The 24,459-nt window shown below is 46.1% G+C and overlaps 1 protein-coding gene across 5 annotated transcripts in view; it reads right to left on the reverse strand.

The window, feature by feature from the left end:
- LOC122933299 (synaptotagmin-2) overlaps nucleotides 1-24,459 on the reverse strand; it is a 574,820-nt gene that overhangs the window by 141,185 nt on the left and 409,176 nt on the right. For all 5 annotated transcript variants that reach the window (XM_044288196.1, XM_044288199.1, XM_044288197.1 and 2 more), the window contains one exon: nucleotides 19,709-19,876. In XM_044288196.1, the coding sequence (XP_044144131.1) occupies nucleotides 19,709-19,876 (168 nt within the window). The remainder of the gene's footprint in view (nucleotides 1-19,708; nucleotides 19,877-24,459) is intronic.

A 24,459-nucleotide genomic window follows, 5' to 3' on the forward strand; every position in this document is an offset into this window, starting at 1 on the left:
ACTATCTTTCTGCGCAACATTGTGGGAATTGGTGATCCTCTACCCATCTTGGCTTCTGAGAGACACTGCCACTCTGAGAAGCTCTTTTTATACCCAATCATGTTGCCAATTGACCAAATTAGTGTTAATTGGTCTTCCAGCTCTTCGCTATGCTCAAATTTACTTTTTCCAGCCTCTTATTGCTATTTGTCCCAACTTTTTGGGGATTTGTTGGCACCATGAAATTTTGAATCAACTTATTTTTCCTTTAACCACTTCAGCCCCGCTAGGTGAAACCCCCTTCATGACCAGAGCACTTTTTACACTTCGGCACTACACTACTTCACCGCTTATCGCTCGGTCATGCAACTTACCATACAAATGAATTTTACCTCCTTTTCTTCTCACTAATAGAGCTTTCATTTGGTGGTATTTCATTGCTGCTGGCATTTTTACTTTTTTTGTTATTAATCAAAATGTAACAATTTTTCAGCTGTAAAATTTTGCAAAAAAAACGACATCCATATATTAATTTTTCGCCAAATTTATTGTTCTACATGTCTTTGATAAAAAAAAAATGTTTGGGCAAAAAAAAAAATGGTTTGGGTAAAAGTTATAGCATTTACAAACTATGGTACAAAAATGTGAATTTCCGCTTTTTGAAACAGCTGTGACTTTCTGAGCACCTGTCATGATTCCTGAGGTTCTACAATGCCGAAACAGTAGAAAACCCCCACAAATGACCCCATTTCGGAAAGTAGACACCCTAAGGTATTCGCTGATGGACATAGTGAGTTCATAGAACTTTTTATTTTTTGTCACAAGTTAGCGGAAAATGATGATGATTTTATTTTTTTATTTTTTCTTACGAAGTCTCATATTCCACTAACTTGCGACAAAAAATAAAAAATTCTAGGAACTCACCATGCCCCTCACAGAATACCTTGGGGTGTCTTCTTTCTAAAATGGGGTCACTTGTGGGGTAGTTATACTGCCCTGGCAATTTAGGGGCCCAAATGTGTGAGAAGAACTTTGCAATCAAAATGTGTAAAAAATGTTCTTTGGGGTGTCATTTTACATATACCCATGCTGGGTGAGAGAAATATCTTGGCAAAAGACAACTTTTCCCATTTTTTTATACAAAGTTGGCATTTGACCAAGATATTTTTCTCACCCAGCATGGGTATATGTAAAATGACACCCCAAAACACATTCCCCAACTTCTCCTGAGTACGGCGATACCAGATGTGTGACACTTTTTTGCAGCCTAGATGCGCAAAGGGGCCCAAATTCTTTTTAGGAGGGCATTTTTAGACATTTGGATCCCAGACTTCTTCTCACGCTTTAGGGCCCCTAAAAAGCCAGGGCAGTATAAATACCCCACATGTGACCCCACTTTGGAAAGAAGACACCCCAAGGTATCCAATGAGGGGCCTGGCAAGTTCATAGAATTTTTTATTTTTTTGCATAAGTTAGCGGAAATTGATATTTTTTTTTTCTCACAAAGTCTCACTTTCCACTAACTTGGGACAAAAATTTAAATCTTTCATGGACTCAATATGCCCCTCAGCAAATACCTTGGGGTGTCTTCTTTCCAAAATGGGGTCAGTTGTGGGGTGTTTGTACTGCCCTGGCATTTGAGGGTCTCCGCAATCATTACATGTATGGCCAGCATTAGGAGTTTCTGCTATTCTCCTTATATTGAGCATACAGGTAATGAGATTTTTTTTTCCGTTCAGCCTCTGGGCTGAAAGAAAAAAATGAACGGCACAGATTTCTTCATTCGCATCGATCAATGTGGATGAAAAAATCTCTGCCAAAAAAAAAAATGGAGGGGAAAGGCGTCTGCCAGGACATAGGAGCTCCGCCCAACATCCATACCCACTTAGCTCGTATGCCCTGGCAAACCAGATTTCTCCATTCACATCAATCGATGTGGATGAATAAATCCACATCGATTTTTTTTTTTACATATATACAAAGTGCTTGCCAAAGCATAGGAACGCCGCCTCCTCCTCAGCTCGTATGCCTCGGCAAACGTATCTGTCACTGCAGTGGAGAAAATCCCGCCTTGCAGCGCCGCATACACCGACTTGCGTGTAATCTGACAGCAGCGCAATGCTTCTGTCAGAATGCACATCGGTGCTGCACATCGGTTGGTCCACCTGGAAGGTAAAAAAAAGAAGAAAAAAAAAAAAGAAAAAAACAGGCCGCAACGCAATAATTTTATTAACTTTGCAACAGAACATGTAACTTTAACTTTTTTAACTGAACATTAACGTGTTTGCTTACTGGTGTGTTTTTTTTTTTTTTTACCTTTATAGAACAAACCTCTCCTTCCCCATGGGTCAATGTGCAAAGCGCAAATCGCCCAAAGATGTGGCGAAGTGCGTTATGCACTTTGTCCCATGTAAAAGGAGACGTTTGCAGCAGCAGTGAGTGAATGGGCCCTAATAGCCCTGTGTGCCTGTCCTGGTGAGATGATCCCTATGCTAATAGTGTACCTGTGAGTGGTTCTTCCGGAAACACTCTCCAAAGCATAGGGCAGGGTGGTCCGGACAGTCAGGACAAAAATAGCGGGTGTCACGCCTTATTCCACTCCTGCTACAGACACGACATCTTTTTCGGGGTGACGGTTGGGTTGAGGTACCAGGAATGACAGTTGGGAAATGTCGCTCGTGTAGACGGCTAACTACACTGGTGGTTGGGGCCACGGAACCTCCTGGATACAGGAGGTTCTCGATGATCTCTTCCTGAAATTTGAGGAAGGATCCAGTTCTCCCAGCCTTACTGTAGAGAACAAAACTATTGTACAGAGCCAATTGAATTAAATATACAGACACCTTCTTATACCAGCGTCTGGTGCGTCGGGAAACTAAATACGGAGACAACGTCTGGTCATTGAAGTCGACCCCTCCCATGTGGAGGTTATAGTCGTGGACTGAGAGGGGCTTTTCAATGACACGGGTTGCTCGCTCAATTTGTATTGTCGTGTCTGCGTGAATGGAGGAGAGCATGTAAACGTCACGCTTGTCTCTCCATTTCACCGCGAGCAGTTCTTCGTTACACAGTGCGGCCCTCTGCCCCCTTGCAAGACGGGTGGTAACGAGCCGTTGGGGGAAGCCCGCGCGACTAGTTCGCGCGGTACCACAGGCGCCAATCCGTTCTAGAAACAAATGCCTAAAGAGGGCCACACTTGTGTAAAAATTGTCCACATAAAGATGGTACCCCTTGCCGAATAAGGGTGACACCAAGTCCCAAACTGTCTTCCCACTGCTCCCCAGGTAGTCAGGGCAACCGACCGGCTCCAGGGTCTGATCTTTTCCCTCATAGACCCGAAATTTGTGGGTATAGCCTGTGGCCCTTTCACAGAGCTTATACAATTTGACCCCATACCGGGCGCGCTTGCTTGAGATGTATTGTTTGAAGCCAAGGCGCCCGGTAAAATGTATCAGGGACTTGTCTATGCAGATGTTTTGCTCTGGGGTATAAATATCTGCAAATTTCTGGTTGAAATGGTCTATGAGGGGCCGAATTTTGTGGAGCCGGTCAAATGCAGGGTGGCCCCTGGGACGGGAGGCGGTGTTGTTACTAAAGTGCAGGAACCGCAGGATGGCCTCAAAACGTGCCCTGGACATGGCAGCAGAGAACATGGGTATGTGATGAATCGGGTTCGTGGACCAATATGACCGCAATTCATGCTTTTTTGTCAGGCCCATGTTGAGGAGGAGGCCCAGAAAAGTTTTAAGTTCGGAAACTTGGACTGGTTTCCACCGGAAAGGCTGGGCATAAAAGCTTCCCGGGTTAGCGGTGATAAATTGTGTGGCATACCTGTTTGTTTCGGCCACAACTATGTCTAAAAGCTCCGCAGTCAAGAACAGCTCAAAAAATCCCAGGGCCGAACCGATCTGAACCGTCTCAACCCGAACTCCAGACTGGGCAGTGAAAGGGAAAACTACAGGTGCGGCTGAAGTTGGGGACTGCCAATCAGGGTTTGCCAGCACCTATGGGATTCTAGGGGCTCTACGGGCACGTCTTTGCGGTGGCTGCGACGGGGTCACTACTGCACGTGCCACCGTACCAGCTTCAACTGCCCTTCTGGTGCTCGCTACTTCACCAGGTTGTACGGCAGTGCTGGTACTAGGTCCAGAGAGGGCTGGGCTGCTGGTGTATGCCTCACCACGTAATCCGACAGCACCAGCCCCACTCTGCTGCTCTTGAAGCGGATCCTGCGCAACCTGCGGTCTAGCGACACGGGGCCGGGTACGCCTGGTGGTATCAGGGACCTCAGCCTCCTCGTCCGAACTTTGGGTCAGAGAGCCACTGCTTTCTACAGGTTCGTTTTCTGACCCGCTGGATTCATCAGATGAGGGTTCCCACTCCTCATCCGACTGGGTCAGAAGCCTGTAGGCCTCTTCAGAAGAATACCCCCTGTTAGACATGTGGGCAACTAAATTTAGGGGTATTCCCTGAGACTACCCAAGAAAAAAAAAGCAAGCCTGTCTTACAAAGGGGAGGCTAGCGAAGTACCGGAGGCCGCTGCGGTTGATAAAAAATATCAAAACTGATTTTTTTATCGCCGCAGTGCGTGTAAAGTGAATGTGCACCGCAGTGAATGTGTCACTGCGGTGGGGCGGGTGTGGGCGAACGCACGTGTGGGCGACCGATCAGGCCTGATTGGGCAAACACTGCGTTTTGGGTGGAGGGCGAACTAAAGTGACACTAGTACTATTATAGATCTGACAGTGATCAGTTTTGATCACTTCCAGATACTATAAAAGTACAAATGCTGATTAGCGATACGCTAATCAGCGAATAACGGACTGCGGTGCGGTGGGCTGGGCGCTAACTGATCGCTAACTACCTAACCAAGGGACCTAAACTATACCTAAAACCTAACAGTCAATAACAGTGAAAAAAAAAGTGACAGTTTGCACTGATCACTTTTTTCTTTTTACTTGTGATTGACAGGGGTGATCAAAGAGGTGATCAAAGGGTTAATTGGGGTTCAGGGGGGTGATCAGGGGCTATAGTGTAGTGTTTGGTGTACTCACTGTGAAGCCTGCTCCTCTGCTGGATCCAACCGACGAAAAGAACCAGCAGAGGAGCAGGCAGCCATATAACAGATCATATTTACAAATATGATCTGCTATCTGGCACTTTGATTGGATTTTTTTAAAATCAGCAACCTGCCAGCCACGATCATTGGCTGGCAGGTTGCTGACGAAATACCTCTCGATGAAATGCCGGCGCGAACTGCGCGCGCACGGGCGCATACTCGCGTCATCTCGCGTCTCGCGAGATGACGCGTATATGCGTGACTGTGCGCAGCCCTGCCACCTCCGGACCGCACATCTGCGTTAGGCGGTCCGGAGGTGGTTAAAATGATACATTTACTCGGATTAAACATTTGATCTGTCGTCTACGTTCTATTACAAATAAAATATTGACATTTGCCATCTCCACATCATTGTATTCAGTTTTTATTCACAATTTGTTTAGTGTCCCAACTTTTTTGGAATCCGGTTTGTACAATTTTTGTGATGTAAGGTGACAAAAAACAATGTTTTATTTTATTTTTTTGACCGTGTTCATCTGAGGGGTTGGTATTTTTATAGAGCAGATTTTTATGGACACGGCGATACCTAATTTGTAAAACTTTTTTTTTAGTTTTAGTGTCTCAAGTCTGTGAACCAGTTTATCCGATTGTCAGTGGCTAAATTGGGATATAAATTTAGTGCTCCATGGAAGTGTGGTACTTCCTGAAGCAACCAATAATGCAGAGGCCCGGATGATCGGGGCACGTGTCACACTGAGTAGTGGTGTCCTTCTGTATCCCCCTCCTGTGACACTCTGCACCTTTTTTGGGTCCGTCCCTTCTTTGGGGGACCACACCTGGAAAGTGTTGGCCAGGGACGATCCGGGCGCCTCCAGTTTCCGACGTACTCCGGCCTGCTCTTTCCCGATCAGAAAATATCAGGTCCTTGAGGACTGCCTCATGGAACTGAAGGAATGTCCCTGTGTTGCCAGCGCTCCAGGACAGCACAAAGAGTTATTGGACAGTACAAGGACATCCCTCTTGTCCTTATATCTGACCATGTCTCACCCCTGGGGATAGGTACCTGGAGGGGGTGGGTAAGGAGGCTTCGTAGATTTTTTCACATGTTCCCACAAGCCGACGTGGATCTGGCAGTGAGGGACTGAAACATGGGGATACAAGTAAAAAAGTTATCCATGTACACGTGGTAACCCTTATCTAGCAGTGGGTGCATAAGGTCCCACACAAGTTTCCCGCTAACACCCAGAGCGGGGGGACATTTTGGGGGTTGAATATGGGAATCTCGCCCCCTCGTACACACAAAACTTGTAAGTGTCCCCTGAGGTACTCTTACAAAATTTGTACAGCTTCACGCCATACCTCGTCTGCTTAGAGGGAACATACTGGCGGAAAAGGAGTCTCCCCTTGAAAGCAATGAGGGACTCATCAACCGCGACCTCCCTTCCAGGTACATAGGCCTGTACAAATTTGGCCCCAAAGTGATCGATGACAGGCCTGATTTTATACAGGCGGTCATAGGCAGGATCACCTTGGGGGGGGGCATGCTGCATTATCTGAATAATGCAGGCATTTCTGGATGGCCTCAAACCAGGAGTGTGTCATGGCAGTACTGTAAAGTGGGGTCTGGTAGAGAACGTCCCCACTCCAGTAATGCCCGACACTAGGTTTCTTGACTAGGCCCATGTGCAGCACGAGGCCCCAAAACGTCCTCATCTCAGCTGCACTCACCGGGGTCCAGCCACATGGCCTAGCCAAAAAGGAGCTCGGGTGTTGAGTAACGAACTGTTGGGCGTACAGGTTCGTCTGCTCCACCATCAGATTTACAAAGTGGTCACTGAAAAAAAGACTAAAATAGTCGTATTCAGTGAAGCCCACTGTGGAAATCTGGATTCCTGGTTGGCATACAAAATCAGGAATCACGGGCTCATAACGCTCTGGGGTATACCAGACAAGTTCAACAGCAGAGGGGCTCCAGTGGATTTAACTGGTGGGCCGGAAAACTAGTACGAGCCCCAGAGCTGCTCGTACTAGGGTGGGCCACAGGGTCCCTAGCATCGCAGCCCCCTTGCTCCGCCTGGCGGCTTCTCCACCGCCTTGGGGGCTCATCATCAGGACGTAGATGACAAAAGGAAAGTGGGGTAATCCTTGTCCTCACTGGGACTCTCGGAGTCGGAGGCAAGCAGGGCGTATGCCTCCTCGGCCGAGAACGTCTGGCAGGCCATGGGGGAGTGTGTGTCTGCATGTGTATGTGCGTGCATGTAAATCATTGTTTGGTGTGCATGTGTGTGGGGGCACTAACTAAAAAAGACTAAAAGACTAACTAAAAAAAAGTCAAAAATGTGCAAGCTGCAGCTTTATTATTTACCAGACACCTGATTTAGGGTGATGCAATCAGTAACTGGTTTTCTTTTTTTCTTCTCACTAACTTTCCCTAAAATATCCCTGCCTAATCTAACTTGTCCCTAGCCTTTCCCTAATTATCTGGGTGCTGGGGCACAGATGCGGGGTGCTGGGGCACAGATGGAGTTGTTGGGGTGCTGGAACTGATGATCCTTGCAGCAATCCGACGTGCAGCAATCCTCGGCTCCCGGACACAAAAGGAGGAGGAGAGGAGCGCTGCGGTAATTTGAACCGCTCACCCCTGCAGCCGACCAATGAGAGCGATCCTGAGAGGATGTCACCATCACCACTCAGGATCAAAGGATGGTGATTGGTGGTGTATTATCACACCACCGATCACCATCCTGTTCTGGGTTACCGGGACAACATGCCGTATCGATACGTCATGTTAAAGCTACTATTGGGGGGTTAGGAGAAGAAACGCCCAGGAGAAAAAGCGCAGGCTCCTCCCAGGGTTACCAAGTCATCAAAAATACAGGGGGACATAGCGGGAGAACAGAGAGGCGCAGTGCAGTAAGTGCAGTGAGATCCCGGGGCGCCGCTCTACACAGCCTGATAGTTATCTTACAATGTTTGGACCGATGAAAGGTCCTCTTTAGAGGCTTTGGAAACCTTTGCAGGTACTGGTATTTTGTGTTGATAAGCAGGTTACAGTGTGACACCATGAGTCTACAATATTGAACCTTTTTCTAATTTTCTAATTTTCAAAGATAGTCACATCTGGCTTTTCATTAGCTGGAAGCCATAATCATGAGCATTAAAATAAATAAACACTTGAAACAGATCACTCTGCGTGTAATGAATCTATATTATATATGAGTTTCACTTTTTGAATTGAATTAAGGAAATAAATTAACTTTTCAATGATATTCTAATTTATTGAGTCTCCTGCTTCCTCGTCCCTCTCCATAGATTTGGACAGCATAACACCTGATTTCTCTCTGACGTTTTTGTATTCCACTTTTATTTTACTTCATGAGTTCACTGTGTGGCTTACATACATATTTGTAGATTATAGATAAATATTATATAGTAGGCACTCCCCACCTGAAATGACCTATAATTTAATAATCATAACACCAAACAGAAGGGCCACTGCTGTATAACAATATTAATAATATCGATCCAGTAAAGTAGTCACTTATGTGCTTGTTCATATACCGCATTTCTGGTTGCATTGGAAGCACAAATCTCAGCCCGTTCATTTATAAACTGTACTAAAAGCAAATTAATCCTTAATAGGGAAGAGTTACAATGTGGTGACAAGATGATATTATTGTAATCTTGTCTCACTTGCAGCAGCAATGTTTTCACCATATATGGATATGAAAGGTAAGGATATGCCTGTAATGATTCCTGTGTAAACTGTGAGCCGCTCTGTCTCACCGTGTATATCAGGCCTTGCGTGGACTGGATTGCGCAAGGCTTGATACACCAGTAAGCTGTGGTGGTTTAGGAGACTCAACAGAGAACACAACCTTTGCCCCGCAAGACTAGGAGACCCCACATCGATTGCAGTCATCACTGGATTCATACGGCCATTACATTTAATCTGGAGAGTAACAGTGCACGTGGAGGAGAAGTGAGAGCGGTCTCACAGATACATCCAGTCTGTAGGAGGTAGTAAGACCCTGTTCTTACGAGCACACAACTAACATCATACCTTTCATATTGATATATGGTGGAAACATTGTTGCTACAGTGACACAAGATTACAATAATGTCATCTTGTCGCAACATTGTACCTCTTCCCTATTAAGGATTAATTTGCTTTTAGTGCGGTTTATAAATAAACTAGCTGGGATTTGTGTATGGTGTCATAAACTACTACTCCAAAACGTACCTTTCTTAATCACTTATATAAATATGTACTCAATGATTACTTAAACCTTCATTGTTCCCTGTATGCATACCAACTATCATTCTCTCACTTATATAGGTACTCGCGAGCCAGCTTGGATTCCCTCCTATCAGGAGAAGATGTTTCCCGCACGAGTTCTGCAGACTGCACTACTTGGCATCTGTTACCAGGTAAGAACCACATAGTTTAACAGCCTCCGGACCGCCTAACGCAGGATTGCGTTCCGGAGGCGGCAGCGCTGCGCACAGTCACGCATATACGCGTCATCTCGCGAGACGTGAGATGACGCACTTAGCCGGCCCGCGCATGCGCATCGCGGGACGGCAAAAGTTTGAGGGGGGTCACGTCACCAGCCTGCCAGCCAATGATCGTTGCTGGCAGGCTGGCGATTTTTAAAATATCAAATCAGAAGCCAGATAACACATCATATTAGTAAATATGATGTGTTAAATGACTTCCCTGCTCCTCTGCTGGTCCTTTTCGTCAGTTGGTCTCAGCAGAGGAGCAGGCTTCATAGTGAGTAGCACCAAACAGCACACTTAGCCCCAGATCAAACCCTGCACCCCAATTAACCCCTTGATCACCCCTTCTTGCCCCTGTCAATAACCAGTGAAAGTGAAAAAAGTGATCAGTGTAAACTGTGATTTTTTTTTTTTTCACTGGTATTGACTGTTAGGTTTTAGGGATAGTTTAGGCCCCTTGGTTAGGTAGTTTAACGATCGGTTAGCGCCCAGCCCACCGCACCGCAGTCATTTATTCGCTGATTAGCGTATCGCTAATCAGCATTTGTACTTTTATAGTATCTGTAAGTGATCAAAACTGATCACAGTCAGATCTATAATAGCATTAGTGTCACCTTAGTTCGCCCTCCACCCAAAACGCAGTGTTTGCCCAATCAGGACTGATCGGTTGCCCACACGTGCGTTCGCCCACGCCCGCCCTGCCGCAGTGACAAAAAAATTTTGGGGGGGGATCACTGCACATTCAATTTACAAGCGCTGCGGCGATAAAAAAAATCGAGCACCAGAAGGGCAGTTGAAGCTGGTACGGTGGCACGTGCATTAACCACTTCAACCCCGCTAGCTAAAACCCCCTTCATGACCAGGCCACTTTTTACACTTCTGCACTACACTATTTTCGCCGTTTATCGCTCGGTCATGCAACTTACCACCCAAATGAATTTTACCTCCTTTTCTTCTCACTAATAGAGCTTTCATTTGGTGGTATTTTATTGCTGTTGACATTTTTACTTTTTTTGTTATTAATCGAAATTTAACGATTTTTTGCAAAAAAATGACATTTTTCACTTTCAGCTGTAAAATTTTGCAAAAAAAAACGACATCCATATCAAAATTTTTCGCTAAATTTATTGTTCTACCTGTCTTTGATAAAAAAAATAATGTTTGGGCAAAAAAAAATAGTTTGGGTAAAAGTTATAGCGTTTACAAACTATGGTACAAAAATGTGAATTTCCGCTTTTTGAAGCAGCTCTGACTTTCTGAGCACCTGTCATGTTTCCTGAGGTTCTACAATGCCCAGACAGTAGAAAACCCCCACAAATGACCCCATTTCGGAAAGTAGACACCCTAAGGTATTCGCTGATGGGCATAGTGAGTTCATAGAACTTTTTATTTGTCACAAGTTAGCGGAAAATGATGATTTTTATTAGAATTTTTTTTTTCTTACAAAGTCTCATATTCCACTAACTTGCAAAAAAAAAATAAAAAATTCTAGGAACTCCCCATGCCCCTCACGGAATACCTTGGGGTGTCTTCGTTCCAAAATGGGGTCACTTGTGCCGTAGTTATACTGCCCTGGCAATTTAGGGGCCCAAATGTGTGAGAAGTACTTTGCAATCAAAATGTGTAGAAAATGGCCTGCAAAATCCGAAAGGTGCACTTTGGAATATGTGCCCCTTTGCCCACCTTGGCTGCAAAAAAGTGTCACACATGTGGTATTGCAGTACTCAGGAGAAATTGGGGAATGTGTTTTGGGGTGTCATTTTACATATACCCATACTGGGTGAGAGAAATATCTTGGTCAAATGCCAACTTTGTATAAAAAAATGGGAAAAGTTGTCTTTTGCCAAGATATTTCTCTCACCCAGCATGGGTATATGTAAAATGACACCCCAAAACACATTCCCCAACTTCTCCTGAGTACGGCGATACCAGATGTGTGACACTTTTTTGCAGCCAAGGTGGGCAAAGGGGCACATATTCCAAAGTGCACCTTTCGGATTTCACCGGTCATTTTTTACACATTTTGATTGCAAAGTACTTCTCACACATATGGGCCCCTAAATTGCCAGGGCAGTATAACTACGCCACAAGTGACCCCATTTTGGAAAGAAGACACCCCAAGGTATTCTGTGAGGGGCATGGTGAGTTCCTAGAATTTTTTATTTTTGTCGCAAGTTAGTGGAATATGAGACTTTGTAAGAAAAAATAAAAAATAAAAAAATCATCATTTTCCGCTAACTTGTGACAAAAAATATAAAATTCTAGGAACTCGCCGTGCCCCTCACGGAATACCTTGGGGTGTCTTCTTTCCAAAATGGGGTCACTTGTGGCGTAGTTATACTGCCCTGGCAATTTAGGGGCCCAAATGTGTCAGAAGTACCTTGCAATCAAAATGTGTAAAAAATGGCCTGCGAAATCCGAAAGGTGCACTTTGGAATGTGTGCCCCTTTGCCCACCTTGGCTGCAAAAAAGTGTCACACATCTGGTATCACCGTACTCAGGAGAAGTTGGGGAATGTGTTTTGGGGTGTCATTTTACATATACCCATGATGGGTGAGAGAAATATCTTGGCAAAAGACAACTTTTCCCATTTTTTTATACAAAGTTGGCATTTGACCAAGATATTGTTCTCACCTACCAAGGGTATATGTAAAATGACACCCCAAAACACATTCTCCAACTTCTCCTGAGTACGGCGATACCAGATGTGTGACACTTTTTTGCAGCCTAGATGCGCAAAGGTGCCCAAATTCCTTTTAGGAGGGCATTTTTAGACATTTGGATCCCAGACTTCTCACACTTTCGGGCGCCTAAAAAGCCAGGGCAGTATAAATACCCCACATGTGACCCCACTTTGTAAAGAAGACACCCCAAGGTATTCAATGAGGGGCCTGCCGAGTTCATAGAATTATATTTTTTTTTTTGCATAATTTAGCGGAAATGTTTATTTTATTTTTTTTCTCACAAAGTCTCACTTTCCGCTAACTTAGGACAAAAATTTTAATCTTTCATGGACTCAATATGCCCCTAAGCGAATACCTTGGGGTGTCTTCTTTCCGAAATGGAGTCACATGTGGGGTATTTATACTGCCCTGGCTTTTTAGGGGCCCTAAAGCGTGAGAAGAAGTCTGGAATATAAATGTCTAAAAATGTTTACGCATTTGTATTCCGTGGGGGGTATGGCGAGTCCCTGTGAGATTTTATTTTTTGACACAAGTTAGTGGAATACGAGACTTAGTAAGAAAAAACAAACAAAAAAATATATATATTTCCGCTAACTTGGGCCAAAAAAATGTCTGAATGGAGCCTTACAGGGGGGGTGATCACCCATATAGACTCCCTGATCACCCCCTGTCATTGATCACCCCCCTGTAAGGCTCCATTTAGACGTCCGCATGTGTTTTGCGGATCCGATCCATGTATCCATGAATCCGTAAAAATCATACGGATGTCTGAATGGAGCCTTACAGGGGGGTGATCAATGACAGGGGGGGTGATCACCCATATAGACTCCCTGATCACCCCCCTGTCATTGATCACCCCCCTGGTAAGGCTCCATTCAGACGTCCGTATGATTTTTACGGATCCATGGATACATGGATCGGATCCGCAAAACACATGCGGACGTCTAAATGGAGCCTCACGGGGGGGAGATCAATGACAGGGGGTGATCAGGAAGTGTATATGGGTGATCACCCGCCTGTCATTGATCACCCCGCTGTAAGGCTCCATTTAGACGTCCGCATGTGTTTTGCGGATCCGATCCATGTATCCATGGATCCGTAAAAATCATACGGACGTCTGAACGGAGCCTGACAGGGGGGTGATCAATGACAGGGGGTGATCAGGGAGTTTACATTGGGTCATCATGGGTGATCAGGGGTTCATAAGGGGTTAATAAGTGACGGGGGGGGAGTGTAGTGTAGTGTGGTGTTTGGTGCGACTTTACTGAGCTACCTGTGTCCTCTGGTGGTCGATCAAAACAAAAGGGACCACCAGAGGACCAGGTAGCAGGTATATTAGACGCTGTTATCAAAACAGCGTCTAATATACCTTTTAGGGGTTAAAAAAAAATCACATCTCCAGCCTGTCAGCGAGCGATCGCCGCTGGCAGGCTGGAGATCCACTCGCTTACCTTCTGTTCCTGTGAGCGTGCATGCCTGTGTGCGCGCGTTCACAGGAAATCTCGGCCCTCGGCGAGATGACGCGTATATGCGTCACTCTGCGCAGGGCTGCCGCCTCCGGACCGCACTTCTGCGTTAGGCGGTCCGGAGGCGGTGAATTACCCCATCGCAGCCACCGCAAAGACGGGCCCGTAGACCCCCTAGAATCCCTGAGGTGCTGGCAAATCCTGATTGGCAGCCCCCAACTTCAGCCGCACCATTAGTTCCCCCTCTCACAGCCCAGTCTGGAGTTCGGGTTGAGACAGCTCAGATCGGTTCGGCCCTGGGATTTATTGAGCTGTTCTTGACTGCGGAGCTCTTGGACTTAGTTGTGGCAGAAACAAACCGGTATGCCACACAATTTATATCCGCCAACCGGGAAGCTTTTATGCCCAGCCTTTCCGGTGGAAACCAGTCCAAGTTTCCGAATTAAAAAAAATTCTGGGCCTTCTCCTCAACATGGGTCTAACCAAAAAGCATGAATTGCGGTCATATTGGTCCACGAACCCAATTCATCACATGCCCATGTTCTCTGCTGCCATGTCCAGGGCACGATTTGAGGCCATCCTGCGTTTCCTGCACTTTAGTGATAACACCACCTCCCATCCCAGAGGCCATCCAGCTTTTGACCGGCTCCACAAAATTCGGCCCCTCATAGACCACTTCAACCTGAAATTTGCAGATTTGTATACCCCTGAGCAAAACATCTGCGTAGATGAGTCCCTTATACACTTTACCGGGCGCCTTGGCTTCAAACAATACATCCCAAGCAAGCGCGCACGGTATGGGGTCAAATTGTATAAGCTCTGTGAAAGGGCCACAGGCTATACCCACAAATTTTGGATCTATGAGGGAAAAGATCAGACCCTGGAGCCAGCCGGTTGCCCTGACTACCTGGGGAGCAGTGGGAAGACAGTCTGGGACTTGGTGTCACCCTTATTCGGCAAGGGGTACCATCTTTATGTGGACAATTTCTACACAAGTGTGGCCCTCTTCAGGCATTTGTTTCTAGAACAGATTGGCTGCTGTGGCACCGCGCAAACTAGTCACGCGGGCTTCCCCCAACGGCTCGTTACCACCCGTCTTGCAAGGGCGGAGAGGGCTGCCTTGTGTAATGAAGAACTCATCGCAGTGAAATGGAGACACAAGCGTGACGTTTACATGCTCTCCTCCATTCACGCAGACACGACAATACAAATTGAGCGAGCAACCAGAGTCATTGAAAAGCCCCTCTCGGTCCACGACTATAATTTGCTCATGGGAGGGGTGGACTTCAATGACCAGATGTTGTCTCCGTATTTAGTTTGCCGATGCGCCAGACGCTGGTATAAGAAGGTGTCTGTATATTTGATTCAATTGGCTGCATATAATAGTTTTGTTCTCTACAGTAAGGCTGGGAGAACAGGCTGGGAGAAAATCCTTCCTCAAATTTCAGGAAGAGATCATCGAGAACCTCCTGTACCCAGAAGGTTCCGTGGCCCCATCCACCAGTGTAGTTAGCCGTCTACACGAGTGACATTTCCCCAGTGTCGTTCCTGGTACCTCAACCCAACAGTCAACCCAAAAAACATGTTGTGTCTGTAGCAGGAGTGGAATAAGGCGTGACACCCGCTATTTCTGTCCTGACTGCCCTAACCACCCTGCCCTATGCTTTGGAGAGTGTTTCCGGAAGTACCACACACAGGTACACCTAGCATAGGGATCTCAGAGGACAGGCACACAGGGCTATTAGGGCCCATTCACACACAGCTGCTGTTGGCATTTGACCAAGATATTTATCTCACCCAGCATGGGTATATGTAAAATGACACCCCAAAAAACACATTCCCCAACTTCTCCTGAGTATGGCGATACCAGATGTCTGACACTTTTTTGCAGCCTAGATGCGCAAAGGTGCCCAAATTCCAATTAGGAGGGCATTTTTAGACATTTGGATCCCAAACTTCTTCTCACGCTTTAGGGCCCCTAAAAAGCTAGGGCAGTATAAATACCCCACATGTGACCCCACTTTGGAAAGAAGACACCCCAAGGTATTCAATGAGGGGCCTGGCGAGTTCATAGAATATTTTATTTTTTTGGCATAAGTTTGCGGAAATTGATATTTTATTTATTTTTTCTCACAAAGTCTCACTTTACGCTAACTTGGGACTAAAATTTCAATCTTTCATGGACTCAATATGCCCCTCAGCGAATACCTTGGGGTGTCTTCTTTCCAAAATTGGGTCAATTGTGGGATGTTTGTACTGCCCTGGCATTTGAGGGTCTCTGCAATCATTACATGTATGGCCAGCATTAGGAGTTTCTGCTAATCTCCTTATATTGAGCATACAGGTAATGAGATTATTTTTTTTCCGTTCAGCCTCTGGGCTGAAAGAAAAAAATGAACGGCACAGATTTCTTCATTCGCATCGATCAATGTGGATGAAAAAATTTTTGCCAAAAAAAAAAAAGGAGGGGAAAGGCGTCTGCCATGACATAGGAGCTCCGCCAAACATCCATACCCACTTAGCTCGTATGCCCTGGCAAACCAGATTTCTCCATTCACATCAATCGATGTGGATGAATAAATCATTGCCAGGATTTTTATTTTTATTTTTTATATACAAAGTGTTTGCCAAAGTATAGGAACACCGCCACCTCCTCAGCTCATATGCCTCGGCAAACGTATCTTTTACTGCAGAGAAGAAATCTCGTCTTGCAGCGCCCCATACACCGACTTTTGTGTAATCTGACAGCAGCGCAATGCTTCTGTCAGAATGCACATCAGTGCTGCAGCTAGTCGATCGGTTGGTCCACCTGGAAGGTAAGAAAAAACCAGGCCGCAACACAATAATTTTATTAACTTTTGAACAGAACCTTTTTCGGGGTGACGGTTGGGTTGAGGTACCGGCAACGACATTAGGGAAATGTCGCTCGTGTAGACGGCTAACGACACTGGTGGATGGGGCCACGGAACCTCCTGGGTACAGGAGGTTCTCGATGATCTCTTCCTGAAATTTGAGGAAGGATCATGTTCTCCCAGCCTTACTGTAGAGAACAAAACTATTATACAGAGCCAATTGAATTAGGTATACAGATACCTTCTTATACCAGCGTCTGGTTCTGAGGAACATTAAATACGGAGACAACATCTGGTCATTGAAGTCCACCCCTCCCATGTGAAGGTTATAGTCGTGGACTGAGAGGGGCTTTTCAATGACACGGGTTGCTCGCTCAATTTGGATTGTCGTGTCTGCGTGAATGGAGGAGAGCATGTAAACGTCACGCTTGTCTCTCCATTTCACCGCAAGCAGTTCTTGGTTACACAAGGTAGCCCTCTCCCCCCTTGCAAGACAGGTGGTAACGAGCCGTTGGGGGAAGCCGGTGCCACAGCAGCCAATCTGTTCTAGAAACAAATGCCTGAAGAGGGCCACACTTGTGTAGAAATTGTCCACATAAAGATGGTACCCCTTGCCGAATAAGGGTGACACCAAGTCCCAGACTGTCTTCCCACTGCTCCCCAGGTAGTCAGGGCAACCGACCGGCTCCAGGGTCTGATCTTTTCCCTCATAGACACAAAATTTGTGGGTATAGCCTGTGGCCCTTTCACAGAGCTTATACAATTTGACCCCATACCGGGCGCGCTTGCTTGGGATGTATTGTTTGAAGCCAAGGCGCCCGGTAAAATGTATTAGGGACTCGTCTATGCAGATGTTTTGCTCTGGGTTATAGGGACATAGCAGCAGAGAACATGGGCATGTGATGAATAGGGTTTGTGGACCAATATGACCGCAATTCATGCTTTTTAGTTAGACCCATGTTGAGGAGAAGGCCGAGAAAAATTTTAATTTCGGAAACTTGGACTGGTTCCCGGGTTGGCGGTTATAAATTGTGTGGCATACCGATTTGTTTCTGCCACAACTAAGTCTAAGAGCTCTGCAGTCAAGAACAGCTCAAAAAATCCCAGGGCTGAACCGATCTGAGCTGTCTCAACCCGAACTCCAGACTGGGCGGTGAAAGGGGGAACTACAGGTGCGGCTGAAGTTGGGGACTGCCAATCAGGGTTTGCCAGCACCTCAGGGATTCTAGGGGCTCTACAGGCCTGTCTGTGCGGTGGCTGCGATGGGGTAACTACTGCACGTGCCACCGTACCAGCTTCAACTGCCCTTCTGGTGCTCGCCACTTCACCATGTTGTACGGCAGTGCTGGTACTAGGTCCAGGATGGGCTGTGCTGCTGGTGTATGCCTCACCACGTAATCCGACAGCGCCAGCCCCACTCTGCTGCCCTTGAAGCGGATCCTGCGCAACCTGTGGTCTAGTCACACGGGGCCGGGTACGCCTGGTGCTATCAGGGACCTCAGCCTCCTCTTCAGAACTTTGAGTCATAGTGCCACTGCTTTCTACAGGTTCATATTCTGACCCACTAGATTCATCAGATGAGGGTTCCCATTCCTCATCCGACTGGGTCAGAAGCCTGTAGGCCTCTTCAGAAGAATACCCCCTGTTTGACATTTGGGCAACTAAATTTAGGGGTATTCCCTGAGACTACCCAAGAAAAAAAGCAAGCCTGTCTTACAAATAGGAGGCTAGCGAAGTACCGGAGGCCGCTGCAGTTGATAAAAAATATCAAAACTGATTTTTTTATCGTCGCAGCGCGTGTTAAGTGATTGTGCAGTGATCAAAAAAAAATATTTTTTTTGTCACTGCGGTGGGGCGGGCGTGGGCTAACACACGTGTGGGCAACCGATCAGGCCTGATCGGGCAAACACTGCGTTTTGGGTGGAGGGCGAACTAAGGTGAATGCTGCAGAAGAAAAAAATGTGCTTCTTTTCCCAAAAAATGGGACAATATCCCACACCTTACGGAACTCATTCGCATGGGTTCATGAACTGTTTACGAAGGAGCGAACTGGGCTTCCGTAGCTGGCAGTCCCGATGCCTGTGCAAGGCAATGGGGCTGCCATAGCAACCTTTGGGTCCCCGTCACCGCAGCACGGGAGCCCGATGGGGATGTACAAGCTGCGCTAAACCCACTGTATGCCACAGTCAGCGTGAATGCCCACAGTCGGCATCTGTGTTTTCACCGATGCTGACGGATACAGCAGGGGCGCGGCTGTCAGTATCAGCCAGGCCCCTTGCTGTTGATCGTGGCTGCGCATGCAGGGCAGCCGGTTAACCCTAGGACGAGAATGCTCGTCCAAAGGCTTTAAGTACCGGCCAGTTAGGACAAGCATTCTGGTCCAGGGTCGGTAAGCTGTTACCCTATGACTGATGTTTGTTTCTGTTTTCAAAACAAATAGATATTTAATTTAACCCTTAGGATACCAGAGGTTTTTTCGTTTTTATTTTTGTTCCCTATCTTCCTTGGGCCATAACTTTGTTATATTGCCATTTTGACCCCTTTTTTACCTCTATTAAAAAGAACTGCAGAACAACTTTAAGGGAAGAATTTAAACATTTTATCAATATGTTGCCTATGAACCAGACTTCATGTTATTTATTCTTTCATGAAGTGTTAGTTTTGTATGTTATATAGCCTGAGGAAAGAATTAGTATGATGCTCAAATTTTTACAATGAAACTCCTTTGAGCCAAATGGCTTGTTGAAACGATTCTTTCACTCTTTCTCTAATACTGCTCATTAAGCCAGTACCTACTTAAGGGACATCTAGGATTCCTATTGGAACCATATCTATTTCATATGGTAGTTCTGATATTCTGCCCCCGGACAAGGAGTTGGCAGCATTCCCAGAGAGAGCAGTGGCTATATCGCATCATCTCTGCAACCAAGTGCTACACAGAGAGGTGTATGTTTTGCACAAATCCATCAGGTTAGTTTAAAACTTGTTGGTTCACAGATCCACTGTGGACCCCTGTATTCAGGCACTCAACTAGTGCACTCAGTGTCTTTTGTGAAAAGAAAGACCCCTTCGTAGATTCTGAAAACACCTGAGATCATTCACATACAGAAGGATGATTAAAGAAAGTGCAGATATTCACTTTTTTTTTGTGCTAAATTAACATACCTCCTCCTTTTCTGCGCTCTGCAAATCTCTCCACTCTTCAATTGGCTGTCCAAGATCTACAGTGTTCATTGCAACTTTCACCTCTCCAATAATGTCATGTTTGGAAAATCGATCAAAGTCATATATGGACATACATAGGGTCTTTCCACCAAGTTCTTGATACGGAATCTAAGGTACAATAAACGTAAAGTTAAATATAGCTATACATACAATAAGATTAAACCCTCCTACCAAATAAACATTAATAAAATGTACAAGTATGAAAATAAGCAGCACTATGGGTCACATAGTGGCGTACAAGTCATGCCAATCATGAAAGGTAGTATAAAAGGTTTATTTAAATGAAAAGTGTAATCAGAATATGGCCTATTATTTAACTCAAATTCTAATGTTATCCCTTCCTGCCATCCACTGCTGGGTCCCCTTCAAGGTTGGGTGGTCTAGTCTACCCATCTATGAATAATAACCCCATTCTGAAATGCCAAGATACTGGAAATTGGGCACTGGAAAAAGCACCACGACTGGCAGCCTTAGATACAGCTCCTGATTTTAAATGCCGGTCTAAATAAACTCCTGTGCTGGTGGTGGATCCCCTGAAGTTATGAAGAGGTGCCAGCCTCTCCATAACTTTGGCGGATCCTCCACCAGTTCTAAAATGTAAGACAGCTTCTAAAACAGGTGTAGAAAATGGCAAATGCCACACCCAAAAGTAGCAGATTGCGGCACAACTGACAATTGCACCACAATCTGCGCCTGAAATACGCCTAATCTAGGCGTATTTCAGCTTCATAAATGACCCCCAAACTCCCCTTTTCCCATTGGGATTGCAGCTGAAAGGTGATCACACATACATCACCCATCTCCATTAAGATAAATAGGAGATATGGAAATGGGCAAAAGTAGTGTTTAGCAAATCGAGGCATCCAAAGTGGGAATTTGATCCGAAGTTTAGGAAAAATTAAATTCGGAATGAAACTGAATTTCCTGCCGATTCATCCCAATTTGAGAATCAAGGCCTAATAGATCTGCTTATCTATTTAACAAGTGGGGCACTCTTCAGCTGATTGGCTGGCTGCACTTCATTATGGGCGATCCCTTGTTCTTTTAACCATTTCCATATCTCCTATTTATCTTAATTTAAACAGGGGCGTTGCCAGGTTAAAAAATTCGAGGCCTAGGCCCCTGATGTTTTGTCCCAGGACCTGAATGTGCTGCCTGCCTGCTAGATACAACGGTATTGCCATCCTCAGGACGGCAATACAAATGAATCTAATGCCCTGCAAGAGCTGAAGGACCTGTGATGACACCACAGGTCATTGGATCAATGCAAAATGCAGCAGCTGAAAAGGACCTGCGATGATGTCACAGTCATGTGACCAGTGCAGGAGAGGACGTCTCAGCAGTGAAGAGAAGTCCTGGGAAGAAGCTGCTACATGAGGAGAGGTAAGTGAAGGAGTAGATTACTCAGTGTGAGAGGCAGAGCAATGTTGGGAGTTGTAGTTATTTAACTGAGACTGTATGTTAGGGCTGAAGGGAGGGAAGTTACCTGGGACAGTGGGGTGGAGTGATGTTATTTACATCGGAATGTATGTTGGAGGTGGCTGGGGTGGGGTGATGTTACAGTGGGATGCGAAAGTTTGGGCAACCTTGTTAATCATCATGATTTTCCTCATGCCCGCTTGACATCAACCACGTCGAGCTTGCGAGACCTGGTATGATCACGGGTTTACCAAAAACGTGAAGTTACGCCCTGCAGTGGAGCACATAAGGTCAGGTTGGTATAGTTTACACACACAGACACCTCCTGTCCACGAGGGCACAGATAGGCAACAAGCTGAGAGAGCCTTTTCACTGCCGCAGTGAAACAGTGCCTCCTCAGCCAGGGTATTTGCCACCAGTTCTCGTTTGAGATAAGCCCGGTTCACTAAAGGTATTATATAGGGTCAGAAACCAACCCGCGGTAGCTTATAACTAGGCCAAAACACGGACGTGGGGATTCGTGATCGAGATACAAGATAGCACAAGATTAAATTATAGATTTAATCGCCGTAAGAGCACACTAGATTTAACACAATATACACAGACAATATATACAGTGGTCTGAGGTTACAGATTACAGGTTATATGGTTACAACAGGGTTAAGCAGTGTAAAAGTCAGATACCGAGTAAGATGAAAGTTCCTTTGAGATGTTCTTTGCTGGAGTCCACATGAAGGGCTGTGATCTCAGCTATTTCCTGGGTCCCTCTAAACACATTTGTAGGATGTGACCCCTCTTCAGAGAAAGACGCGCCTACTTGCTGGCACCAGACTTTTAACCTCTAGCCAGCCCCTCCCCTCCCAGCCTCAGGGAGGGGTCCACTACCCCTCTTCTGGGCTGGCAGCAAATGACCCACAAAACCCTTTAGGAGTCATAGCTCCAGACCAGAGGGTCACATGGAGATGGTTCTGGGACCAATGGACCTGCCTGGGCTCCGGCTACAAGTAGAGCCCAAACATGGTACCGTTATGGGGTTTCTATGGGGAGATATGGATATCTCCCTACCCTGACCTCGTCCAATTAAACAAAGACCATGATACGTTCCGTGCCTCGTGGCCACCGGGCCACAAATATGTATCCGGTTTGCGCTTGCGATGGCCAGGCGATTCATAATTCCTTATGAAAGGTAGGTGCAGCTTCAGTATTGTCACTGATTCCTGGAGATTGGTCTCCAGAATCTGCTGATACTGAGTGGAATCCATGCGTCCCTCAACTTTGACAAGATTCCCAGTCCCTGCACTGGCCACACAGCCCCACAGCATGATGGAACCACCACCATATTTTACTGTAGGTAGCAGGTGTTTTTCTTGGAATGCTGTGTTCTTTTTCCTCCATGCATAACACCCCTTGTTATGGCCTAATAACTCAATTTTAGTTTCATCAGTCCACAGCACCTTATTCCAAAATGAAGCTGGCTTGTCCAAATGTGCTTTAGCCCACCTCAAGCACGTTTTGTGCTGTGGGCGGAGAAAAGGCTTCCTCTGCATCACTCTCGCATACAGCATCTCCTTGTGTAAAGTGCGCCGAAAGGTTGAACGATGCACAGTGACTCCATCTGCAGCAAGATGATGTTGTAGGTCTTTGGTGCTGGTCTGTGGGTTGACTCTAACTGTTCTCACCATTCGTCGCTTCTGTCTATCCGAGATTTTTCTTTGTCTGCAATGTCGAGCCTTAACTTGAACTGAGTCTGTGGTCTTCCATTTCCTCAATATATTCCTAACTGTGGAAAAAGACAGCTGAAATCTCCGAGACAGCTTTCTGTATCTTTCCCCTAAACCATGATGGTGAACAATCTTTGTCTTCAAGTTATTTGAGAGTTGTTTTGAGACCCCCATGTTGCTACTCTTCAGAGAAAATTAAAAGAGGAGGGAAACTTTACCCCCTTAAATACTATCTCATAATTGGATTCACCTGTGTATGTACAGATGTAGCAACGTTAGCGATCCCTTTTTTCTCATAAGGAAAGAAACGAATCACTATTCTAACCTGCAATTCATAACAAAGCCAGAAGATGGCAGCATTATCCAATCTTAATTAACCGCCTCCGGACCGCCTAACGCAGATGTGCGGTCTGGAGGCGGCAGCCCTGCGCAGAGTGACGCATATAAGCGTCATCTCGCAAGAGCCGATATTTCCTGTGAACGCGCGCACACAGGCGCGCGCGTTCACAGGAACTGAAGGTAAGCGAGTGGATCTCCAGCCTGCCAGCGGCGATCGCTCGCTGCCAGGCTGGAGATGTGATTTTTTTAACAGGTATATTAGACGCTGTTTTGATAACAGCGTCTAATATACCTGCTATCTGGTCCTCTGGTGGTCCCTTTTGTTTGGATCGACCACCAGAGGACACAGGTAGCTGTGTAAAGTACCACAAAACACTACACTACAATACACCCCCCCCCTGTCACTTATTAACCCCTTATGAACCCCTGATCACCCATGATCACCCCATATAGACTCCCTGATCACCCCCCTGTCATTGATCACCCCCCTGTCAGGCTCCATTCAGACATCCGAATGATTTTTACGGATCCACGGATACATGGAACGGATCCGCAAAACACATACGGATGTCTGAATGGAGCCTTACAGGGGGGTGATCAATGACAGGCGGGTGATCACCCATATAGATTCCCTGATCACCCCCTGTCATTGATCACCCCCCTGTCATTGATCACCCCCCTGTCATTGATCACCCCCCCCCTGTAAGTCTCCATTCAGATGTCCGTATGATTTTTACGGATCCACGGATACATGAATCGGATCTGCAAAACACATACGGACGTCTGAATGGAGCCTTACAGGGGGGTGATCGCCCATATAGATTCCCTGATCACCCCCTTTCATTGATCACCCCACTGTCATTGATCACCCCCCTGTAAGGCTCCATTTAGATGTCCGTATGATTTTTACAGATCCACGGATACATGGATCGGATCCACAAAGCACATACGGACGTCTGAATGGAGCCTTACAGGGGGGTGATCAATGACAAGGGAGTGATCACGCATATAGACTTCCTGATCACTTCCCTGTCATTGATCACCCCCCTGTCATTGATCACCCCCTGTAAGGCTCCATTCAGACGTCCGTATGATTTTTACGGATCCACGGATACATGGATCGGATCCGCAAATCGCATACGGACGTCTGAATGCAGCCTTACAGGGGGGTGATCAATGACAGGCGGGTGATCACCCATATAGATTCCCTGA

This window comes from Bufo gargarizans, chromosome 3, assembly GCF_014858855.1.
Source record: "Bufo gargarizans isolate SCDJY-AF-19 chromosome 3, ASM1485885v1, whole genome shotgun sequence".
In the NCBI taxonomy this organism is placed as follows: Eukaryota; Metazoa; Chordata; class Amphibia; order Anura; family Bufonidae; genus Bufo; species Bufo gargarizans.